The sequence below is a fragment of the Plodia interpunctella genome, chromosome Z (genome assembly GCF_027563975.2).
Source record: "Plodia interpunctella isolate USDA-ARS_2022_Savannah chromosome Z, ilPloInte3.2, whole genome shotgun sequence".
NCBI lineage: Eukaryota > Metazoa > Arthropoda > Insecta > Lepidoptera > Pyralidae > Plodia > Plodia interpunctella.
In genome coordinates this window covers 370857-381759 of record NC_071324.2, presented here as the reverse complement: position 1 = coordinate 381759, position 10903 = coordinate 370857, and the positions used below count along the sequence as shown (strand labels likewise).

Below are 10903 nucleotides of genomic sequence, written 5' to 3'. Positions count from 1 at the left end.
ATTGACAAATAGGGACTCGTTCGAAATAATCGTTATAATTTTGTAAACGTAACTTAATATCAAGAAAAAATATAATTTATAACGTGAAAAGATTCTAACTATGACATGGTGAAAAACCACCCACTTTAATATGCGCCTCCGCGGCCTGCCCTTTGTCCCTTTGATGCGTTTGACGTTGAAGTAGAAACGAGAAAATCATACTGCTATGCATTTCCGCCAATAAATATTACATGGGATTGCATGAAATAGAGATATACACTATTAATTCCTGGATGCCGCCCACCCCGTATGTTAATTTGATATGTAGTCTTTGTTCATAGGTACCAGTTGCTATCTCCCCAAAGGCTAGGGCAGGGCGGGCGGTCGCGAGGGGCGAAGGGGCGGAACTTCCCGTTCAGGCGGTTCAGGATCGCCCGCCCTCCGTCATTCGAGCGCCTGAAGTCCTACAGGACTGCCGCATCCCGCTTGGCAGAGCTCGCCCGGGAAACTTGGCTTTACAATTAAATTTTCTTTAACATTTTTAAAATATTTATTTCGGTACGCAAAATTTTTTACCGGCGCTGAATTGAAGTTTAGGGCTCCAGAGGCTTCGGCCTCGGGCCCCGGTAATCCTGGGGCCTTCGGTTTCGCGTGCTAGTGAAAGCATTATTCGCGATGTCGCTTACTGTGAAATTAAATCGATTTAAAGTTCTTAAATGTAAAAGTGAGAAGTTCGCGCGCTTGGAGTTCAGAGGTAAGGAAATAGTATAGTTTCATTTTGTTTTCTTTTTAAATTTATTATTTTCTTTGTTTTTTTTTAAATGTATTTTCAATAAAGTTTTAATTTAAAATTTGATTTTGTAATTACCTAAAGTTCATGTTACGTTTATTGATTTCTTTTTTAATATAAATTTAATATGCTAAAAATTGGTTTTGTAAAGTTTTGTATTATAATTTCTTGTCTCTTGACGATTTTTTTTTCAGCGTTAGCGAATGTATTTTCTGTCAATTTTGTTAATGTCTAAAAGTCTGTCGTTGAAATTAAGTCATCTAAATAATCTGCTCAGCAAGTGAAATAACATATTTTGTTTTATTTAACGATTTAAGCATACCTTATAAAAAAATAAAGAATACCTTTATAATTAAAAAAAAATCTACACTACTGCAATTTTTCGTCAAAATATTTTTTGGTCCATTTAATATAATTAGTATACTTTGCAAAAAATATATTACGCATCCCCACTCTTCACTGACCTCATTTCCGGGCGGGAGTGGGAGTGGGGGCAGCTGAAGGGGTCGCTTGGAGCAGGCTCACCCAGCCATTCTGGCGCTAACTGTTCTCCGTGACGGTCGACTCTGATAGCTTGTTACGCGGATATAAAATGTATTTTTTTTAAATCTTTATTATTTGTGGCGCCAGATTGAAGTTTAGTTTGATAGTTAAGACCCTGATGCCTATCACGGGCTAGATTTTGCGCGTTTTGGAAATAATACCGCGTTAGTGTTTGTGTTTAGTAAATTTAGATTTTTTTGGAATCTCTATGTCACTTACCGTATAAAAAAATTGATTTACAGTTTTAAAAAGTAAAAGAAGAATTGCCCGTTTCGAGTTTAGAGTTAACACAAATATAAGTACAATATTTTTTTATTCTTGTTTCATGTTTTTGTTAAAATTTACTTTTATTTATCTATCAATATTTTATTGAATTGTATAAAAGTCTTCTTTGTTTTTTACAAGCATTCAGATGAGAGAGTATTTTACAAAACAAAGTTTTGCGAATTATGTACACTACTACATTTTGCTTGCGACTTTATATAAGAGTAACAATATTATTTTCTGCCGTCTCCATACGCTTTCTAAGAGTCTTTTATACCAAATTTTGACTTTCATTAGTTTAGGCTGTGCGTTGTCATTCAGCTGCAGAAAATCGCCTAAAACTACTTAGCTCGCGACTTTGTACGTTAATGATATAAAAAATATTTTTTGTCTGCACCCGTGATAAATTCTGGAAATTGTGCTAGTGTTACTGGTCTACTCTCCTTAAGAAGAAGTACCAAATTTTATTTTTCTCATAGTTACGGCTGTGCATTCTAGTGGGCTGCGGAAGATTTTTATGTACATATTTAGTATGTATTCATATTATCGAATAAGATTATTATACTATATTATAAATTTATTCGTGCTCGTATAGTTATTTTTCATACAAAATTTTACTCAACCGTGACCATAATAAGTAAAAATAAAAAGCAAATATGTATTATATGATATTTTAGATGAAAGTTTGCAATATTTGTAAAAAGTATGCGTAGGTAGGTTGGAGGTGGGGGGAGGTGGGTGTAGTAGGTGGGGCGCGTTTGAGAGTGGTGGGGAGAGAAGCTCAGCTCAGCTCCCGGGGTCGGGCCTAAGCTCATTCTTGTGCCAACGCTCGTCTTGGACGAACGCGTCCAACCTAGCAATAATGGGTTCTTGCTCATATTTTAAATTAAAATTATTTACTATTCCCAAATATTTTACGGCGCTTAATAAATTTCCGGTCTTCGCGCCCAGTGACTCGGGCCTCGGTGCGGTATAAAAAAAATACAGTGAAGTCTTATTTTCAACTAAGTATTTTAATTTACGTATTTCATTATTTCTTTTGATTTAAAAAAAAAGTGCGCGTTATTTTACCGGTTAGTTTATTCTAGAAAAATCTTACGTTTTTGAATAAATTTAATTAACTGCGGTTTTAAAAAAAAAATCCGTTTTATTTTACGTGTCGATGGGGATGGCGACTTCAATTTGAAAGGTAAGAAAATGTAGATTCAAAGCTTTTTTAAAATTATCATTAATCGGGCGTTTTTAACACTCAATATTTCTTTACATATTACTGTATCAAATTTTCTTAACTTAGTACTGTATCAATTATTATTGTTTTAAGTTTTATAAATGAAACACAGACTCGGTTTAGCAGACTCAATTGAACCACAAAATTATGTTCGTGTTGTAATAATATCAGTAGACAATATAGTTTGAGATACGCACATTTCAAATATATCATGATCAGACTCGCCATCTAAATCTGCGACGCTCAAAATTTGTAAAACGCTTATCTATAATCAGAGTGTAAATCTTTTGACAGATAATAAGTTTGTGTGAATTTTATGTGCATGAGATGATATAAAAACACTGGAATTAGAGAAATCATAAAACAATTCAACAGTATTTTTCCAACATTTTTAAAATTATTTTTTTTATATGTAATTGCTTTCTGCAGCTTATTAACTCATCCGAGAAGTGTCGTAACGATGTTGTTTCAATTATTTGCAAATTCCGAAATATTTTATTAGACGGGGCGCGTTTGCGTTGGTGGGGGGAGGGAAGCGGGTCCCGGGCTCAGACCTTAGCTCATTCTAGTGCCGACGCTCATCTTGGACGGCAGCGTCGTACCCAGCAAGGATAGGTTCTTGCTCAAACATTTTAAATTCAACTTATTTACTATTTCAAAATATTTTACGGCGCTTTATAAATTTCCGATCTTTGCACATTCTGGAAAAATTTATACTTTACTTCTAGTTTTATTTCAAGTGTTGATGTGGTATTACTTCGATTTTAAAGGTAAGAAAATAAATGTAATAATCACGATATCAGAAGTTAATATTGTCCAGATTTACCATTTAAAATATCAATGCTCATAATTTGTAAGACACTTATTAATTTAAATTATAAAACTTATCACAAATAATAAGTTCCTGTGGACCTAATGTGACTGAGAATCTATTAAGATATTGGATATTACAAAAGTTATAAAAAATGAAACAGTATTATTAAAGGTATGAATATTTCACATACGCTAGGTGGGGCGTGGCCGCGTGGGACCACCGCTGTAGGTGTGGCGGGGGAGGGGACGTCCGCAGTGGGCGTTACGTTCGTCGAGTTCATTTTAGGTGTTGACAGTTCTCCATAATATGCGGTCCAAAATTTATTTCTTTATAATTCTTTCTCTTTTTCTCCACATGTCCACATCTCCCCATCTCCCCACCTCCCCATCTCCCCATCTCCCCATCTCCCCATCTCCCCATCTCCCCATCTCTCCATCTCCCCATCTCCCCATCTCCCCATCTCCCCATCTCCCCATCTCCCCATCTCCCCATCTCCCCATCTCCGCATCTCCGCATCTCCCCATCTCCCCATCTCCCCATCTCCCCATCTCCTTATCTCCCCCATCTCCCCATCTCCCCATCTCCCCATCTCCCCATCACCTCATCTCCCCATCTCCCTAAACCACTCGTCCACTGGTCCACTGGTCCACTGGTCCACTGGTCCACTGGTCCACTGATCCACTGGTCCACTGATCCACTGGTCCACTGGTCCACTCGTCCACTGGTCCACTCGTCCACTCGTCCACTCGTCCACTCGTCCACTCGTCCACTCGTCCACTCGTCCACTCGTCCACTCGTCCACTCGTCCACTCGTCCACTCGTCCACTCGTCCACTCGTCCACTCGTCCACTCGTCCACTCGTCCACTCGTCCACTCGTCCACTCGTCCACTCGTCCACTCGTCCACTCGTCCACTCGTCCACTCGTCCACTCGTCCACTCGTCCACTCGTCCACTCGTCCACTCGTCCACTCGTCCACTCGTCCACTCGTCCACTCGTCCACTCGTCCACTCGTCCACTCGTCCACTCGTCCACTCGTCCACTCGTCCACTCGTCCACTCGTCCACTCGTCCACTCGTCCACTCGTCCACTCGTCCACTTCTTCACTTCTCCACTTCTCCACTTCTCAACATAAATTTTATCTACTTTGGGATTTCATTGTAGTTCAAACTTTCCTGTGGTCATCCTGTCATCCTTTCCTATTATAGTAGTATACTTGATTCGATTCGATAGTATTCTTGATTTTATTTCCAATACTAACTACCCTAGTAATATCAATATTGCGTATCTACCTACGTGTTTTATTTTAACTGTTTTTCATAGCAATATTATTAATTTGTGAAGATTTTGTTTTCACAGTAAATAAGGCTAATTATGATAGCTCCCGGCTATTCTTTTAGCTCCAGGATATTATTCTTTAATTGAGATAATGAGTTTTTACTTTATAATAGCTCAGCCCTAACGTTGTAAAGTACGTACGTATGATAATAAAAATAATAAAAAAGTTAAATTTATCCCGTAGCAGGTATTTTCTGCAGCGGAGTCTCAGTATTCTGTTACTTTATTGTATTTATCAATACGTAGGTACGTCGAATCGATTTTGCTGATAACATACACTTAACGAGAACATCAAAAAGCACTAAATAATATGTGAATAAATGTTTTAGGAGAAATCTAAATTGCTTTCTTTTAGTGTATTTGTTTATTGATCATTATCTACAAGATGTGTCTTCACCATTAGAACCACTAAGTTAAATTACATTTTCCTAATCCTACCATCAATATTATGAATGCAAAAGTTTGCAATGATCTGTGTGTGTGTTTGTGTGTGTGTGTATAATATAATAAAATAAATAATAAATATATTAGGACACACATCACACAGATTGAGATAGCGCCAAAGTATGTTTGTTACTCTTTCACGTAATATCTCTAGACTGATTGTTATGAAATTTGATATTCGAATAACACATAGGGTTTTATCTCGAAATTCCCACAGGAGCGAAGCCCTAGGGCGCATCTAGTGTCTATAATATATAATTATCCCAATGAAGTACTAAAAATATACTTAAAAACTAAAATTTGGAAAAAATTATAATACAATTTGAGTTCAAACTTAATGCGAATTAAGCAAACCAATTTGAATTTAATTTGTGTGATATTAATTTCAAGTACATTTGATAACAAAACAATCTTTTAAATCATATACGCGATAACAGAACGTCAACGTTCTTTTTGAATTTCACCCACTGGTGTCCTGACATTTCGGAAATACCATTAGATTTTGTATGTTCAATTAAATCTTTTACTATGGATTTAATATCATCTGATCTTGTGTGGGTCCATCCTGTTAATCTATTTTTTATGTCCCTCCATACTTTTTTGTTAGCTTTAGTTGGTGGAATATTTTCTTCAAGTTGATCTACAATTTCAAAAAAGGCCTGTTGTGTGTCTAGTACGTCCGGACTGTTACGCAATGAGATCGGTTTATGTCTGTCTTTTAGGTTATTCGTAATGTGTCTTAGTATTTTCCGTAATTCTGCATCCTTTTTCTTTTTGACAGAATCGAATAATTCTATCAATTTACTTATTTGTTTTTGATTTACTACTTTAACACTTACTTGACTTAAAGCTTCACTTAACGCGATATTAACAAACTCTTGAACCAAGGCCGACCTGTGGTCACTGTTAGCTAGAATTTCGAAAATAGAAATTAAAAAAACTATAAAACTATTTGAAGTGCTGCAAAATCCAAATTTCCTACAAAGGTATTCACGAATTTTGGAGAGGTTTTGATCCATGTCGTTTTCTAACTGACGAATAGAATACGATATGACTTTTTTTGGTGCCCCGTGTTCTTGTAAAGTTGCAGTAATATCGTTTTTGAGTCTCTGCAAGATGTTGTCTGCAGAGTCAATAGTATTCAGGGCTACGTTTTTAACACCCAAATCGCTTATGATTAATTGATCCAAAGTTCGATTGTAGAACTCTCTGAACTTCTCTTTAAATACTTCGGATAAAGAAACGAATTCAGATCTCAAGTGGTTACTAACTTTCCCTGGGTACTTAATTAGCATGTGCAGGGATCTTTCGTACACATAATTAATGAATGCAACCAAATCTTCGTCATCTTTAACTTTGCGGTTTTCTTTTCCCAATATCCTGCTTTTACTGACTGCGACTACATTGGTTTTATTTTTATCGTCGTCTTCATCTTTATCGTCATTTTGATTTTTATAATTGAAATCATTATCATTATTGGTTCTCTGAATATTTATCGCTTCAAAGTTTGATAATTCACTGATACCAGATAGCAGGCTTCTTAATGCTGTGGAATCTAAATGTAACCAACCATTAATGTCCATCTCTTCACCAGCCATGAGCGATAACAATCCTGAAAATCCAATTTATGTGTTTATTTCATCGATTTGGATGCGCTTATCTCTGAGATTGCCATAGGTTTATAGTAAAGTAGCCTTTAAGCGCAGATCCACTTGCAGCAAAATTAATCGGGAGCGTTTGATGAACAAACTTACACCCTCCATTTCCGACCAATGGGGGTAAAACTTATAAAGTTTCAGTAAATTATGGAACTCTTGGTTTAACTGTGAAAGCGTAATGGACAGACTGACTTTCGCATTTATAATTATGATATCAATTTTATAGGCTTGGATTAGGTACTGTTAAAATTCAAAAAATTTACCTAACGTTGCAACCACTTGAATAATGTACATTTCATCCAAAGAAATATAAAAAATACTAATTCAATTTCCGTCAAAATATTGGTTATTTTACTATGCATGTGTTTCAGCATATTGCATAATATCAAATGTTATACTTCATATTCAGTTCTTTATTTAACTTTTTACTACCAACTCGTTTTATAGAATCACTTACACCATTTGCTTCAGACGAAGGGAATCGTATAGATATATACGTAGAGCGTATGTATCTATACGATTCCCTAATTAGTTAAATATAGATAATGATTTATCAGCTAGTGTATGAAATTTCTTATGATGTAGTTATGACGATCATAACATTCGACCACGATATTCGATATGACAGTAGTGACAAATAGATACATCTATTATAATAGCCCCACTGCTGGGGCACTGATCCTTATTGATCCTCGAATGATTTGAACGATTGTAAATACAACATGGATTTATGAGCTTAGTGAGCTATCAAAAAAGCGCGTATGAGCTCGCAAGAATATCTTTGGTCACTCATCGCTAGACCTACCCCTGCTAAAGTTACATCACTGCCATATGCCTATCCAATGCTGTGTGCGCCAACCGAACCTCTCATGAAATACCAAAACACAATATAGGTAGTTTACTTGGCAAAGAACAAGCCTATTCGGTGTCATCAATTTGTGGTCGAAGTTACAGTTCTGTGTAGCCGGTATTCGCCATGTTTGCTCTCAGTTACCGACGCAAACAAACATTGTTTATGTTTGTTTGGGTTATATTATACATTGGCAAACATTATAATAGCCCAATCGTGATAACAAATTACTGCCACGAAATGATAAGCCTGCGTTAAATCCATCAACTTTGTCAAAAAAGCGAATGGTATTTTTTTCGCTAAGGATGGCGGCGCGCGGGTTAAAGTTAACTACTTAATCGTTTTGAAACCACTCAATATCTCCTTATGGGCATTTGATTGATTAGAATATTAAATACTTTTATGATTTTGTTTTTAAAATGAATATTTTCTTTGAGAACCTCAATGACATTTTAAAGAACGATCTATAGACGTTCAGTACAGAGACTGTGTATCAAATCCATAGGGATTTGATTGAAAGGAAAGGTCCATTGTCCAAGATCTTTATAGACTATTTTTATCTCAAAATTCCCACGGGAGCGAAGCCCCGGACAACATCTATTATGTCATAAACAAGCAACTCGCTCAAGTGCTCTGGTGCTCACTCATACTGCGCAGAAAAAGCAGAGAAAGCCATTGTCAGAGACAAATAAAGTTATTTTGCAGCCGAGAGTGAAGCTGCTCCGCTACAATCAATTTATATAATTGCTACTAAGTACTAAACCTTTTTCTACGGCTTCGCAGAGATGAGATTCACAGTTGGCCACTTAAAAATATGTATTTACTTACAACATGTGCAAATTTGTCAATGTCATAACCCATCTCTTGGCTTGTATACGAGTAATCTCTACGGTATTGTAATAATTTAAACCGAGCCAGGCTCCGCCATCGATCGATCGCGTGGTTTGTACAGTAGGCTGCACATCTACCTAGCCGAATTGTGCAGGATATAGAAATAATAATCTAGTTTATTTATCTCACCCTATAGTTGTAATCCGCTAAGCTAGGGCTCAATATAAAACATTTAGTAGTTTTGCCTGTGATTTCCCGACCGGCCGTCTGCCTGGTATCAACCCTCTTTGTCTATTAGCTGTCAAAACGTGTCCCTTAGTCGCCTAGTAACACAAAGGCGTGAGGATATGGAGTGCGAGAGTATATGCCAAATAAAAATATGACATTTCATGAAATAGAGAAGAAAGATTGGCAAATTTCAATGACGTATGTAGCAAATCGTAATTGAATAGAATGAAATTCGATTTGAGTGCGTTCACACGTCCTCAAATCGAATTCTCACGCTCACTCACTTGAGCATGAGACTTCAATATATAGGATTCTGTTAGATCGAGTGAGCACCAGAGTGGCACCAGGCCAACGCTTGCGGATTGTTCTCACAAAACGACGCGATACGATGCAGTACAAAATATCAAATTTATTGACGTACTTATATATGTCTGTGTCGTGTACAATCGCTTTGACAATCTATAAGGCGCCCATTGTCGTATCGCATCGCATCGCCTTGTGTCGTAAATTTTATTTTAATGAGGACGTGGGGTTACTGTGACCTGTGATGTACTCGTATATTAGTATATACAGTATTCCAATAATCTATGCATTGTGCACAGACATACATATGACATTTTCGCGTCGCGTCTCATCGTTTTATCTCTGTCTATGAGAATCACGAGACTTCTTGCTCAGCCAAGGCTCGGCTGTTGCTCCTCCTGGTGTAGGAACGATCAGTTTTTTCTAAATTACCGTCTGACCATTGCGGTCAATTTATAACTTTTACCAAAGAACATTGTCCTAGCGAGGAAATAATTACATGCAGACCAATCACCAACCATAATATTTGCAAATTTAAAAGTTCATTACAGAATAAAATGTGTTCAGTCACATATACTGGCACCAATCCTAATGAACACTATAATATTTTATTTAGTACTATTTCTGGAGTCTTTACTGATACTTTTAAACAAAAAAAAAAACGAAAGCGGCATAACAAATTAAAGTTTAATGAATGGGCTACATTAGGTATATATAAAAGCAGACGAAAACTTTTTGATTTATATGCCCAAAAACAATATAGGTTCGATACCAATTTCGTAGAATATGTTAGGAGTTATTCAAAAAATTTCAAAAAGTATGTGGGCAAGCTAAATCTAATTATATTAAAAATAAAATTAATAAGGCTTCTAACAAAATGAAAGAGACCTGGAATGTTATTAATAAAGAAATTGGTAAAACAGTGGTTAAGGAAAGCATTCCAGAAATTAATTATAATAATAAAAAAACTACTTCGAAAAAAGAAATAGCTGATTTATTTGAAAATTATTTTACTAACATACCTCTAGAACTCACTTCTAATATAAATTCAAGTCCTAGTAATGCTGTATCTCTACTTAAAACTAATGTCACTGGCAGGCTCACGTCGACGTGACTCTGAATAAAGAAAGTTTAGATTTTGTACTAAACACCAAATTCTTAGGAATTACCCTTGATTCCAAATTGAAATGGGACGCTCATATTAATGGCCTATCTAAAAAGCTTAGTTCCGCGGCATTCGCAGTTTGGAGAATCAGACAACTGACGGACGTGGCGACTGCTAGATTAGTTTACTTTAGTTATTTTCATAGCTTAATGTCCTATGGGATACTACTTTGGGGGAGTGCTAGCACCATTAACACTATTTTCATTTTACAAAAAAGAGCAATTTGTGCTATATATGGTTTGAGGAGAAGGGATTCACTTAGAGATTTTTTAAAGATATTAATATTTTAACTTTACCCTCTCAATACATATTTGTCAACATTATGCATGTCCGGAAAAATTTAAATTTATTTAAAAAAGTTGGTGATTACACTGATAGAGCCTTACGTAATAAAAATAAATTGTCTGTCCCCGGGCATCTGTTGGCCAAAGTTAGAACGTCTTTTGTTGGGAACTGTACCCGTTTTTAT

General features: G+C 36.2%; 2 protein-coding genes across 6 annotated transcripts in view; one reads left to right on the top strand and one right to left on the bottom strand.

Annotated features, from left to right (window-relative positions):
- Positions 1-441: 441 nt before the first annotated feature.
- Positions 442-10903, top strand: part of LOC128683090 (otoferlin-like) — a 75402-nt gene continuing 64940 nt past the window's right edge. For 3 of the 5 annotated variants that reach the window (XM_053768334.1, XM_053768335.1, XM_053768333.1), the window contains exon 1: positions 442-733. In XM_053768334.1, coding sequence (XP_053624309.1) covers positions 655-733 — 79 coding nt within the window. In that variant the 5' untranslated portion in view covers positions 442-654. Of the gene's footprint in view, positions 734-1329; positions 1612-2698; positions 2766-10903 lie in introns of those variants that run through there. The other 2 variants (XM_053768336.1, XM_053768337.1) reach the window with 2 other exon arrangements.
- Positions 5757-7453, bottom strand: LOC128683091 (uncharacterized). The gene is made up of 2 exons (XM_053768338.1): positions 7321-7453; positions 5757-7011 (listed from the first exon to the last, which is right to left on the bottom strand). The coding sequence occupies exons 1-2, from the start codon at positions 7349-7351 to the stop codon at positions 5819-5821; spliced, it is 1224 nt and encodes a 407-aa protein (XP_053624313.1). The 5' UTR covers positions 7352-7453; the 3' UTR covers positions 5757-5818.

What these genes read in the sequence shown, in the direction of transcription:
- LOC128683091 (XM_053768338.1), bottom strand. Translation starts at nt 7,351, where the DNA reads ATGTACATTATTCAAGTGGTTGCAACGTTAG. An exon ending in TCAAGTGGTTGCAACGTTAG is followed by an intron (nt 7,012 to 7,320) that starts GTAAATTTTTTG and finishes TTGGATTTTCAG; the next exon opens with GATTGTTATCGCTCATGGCT.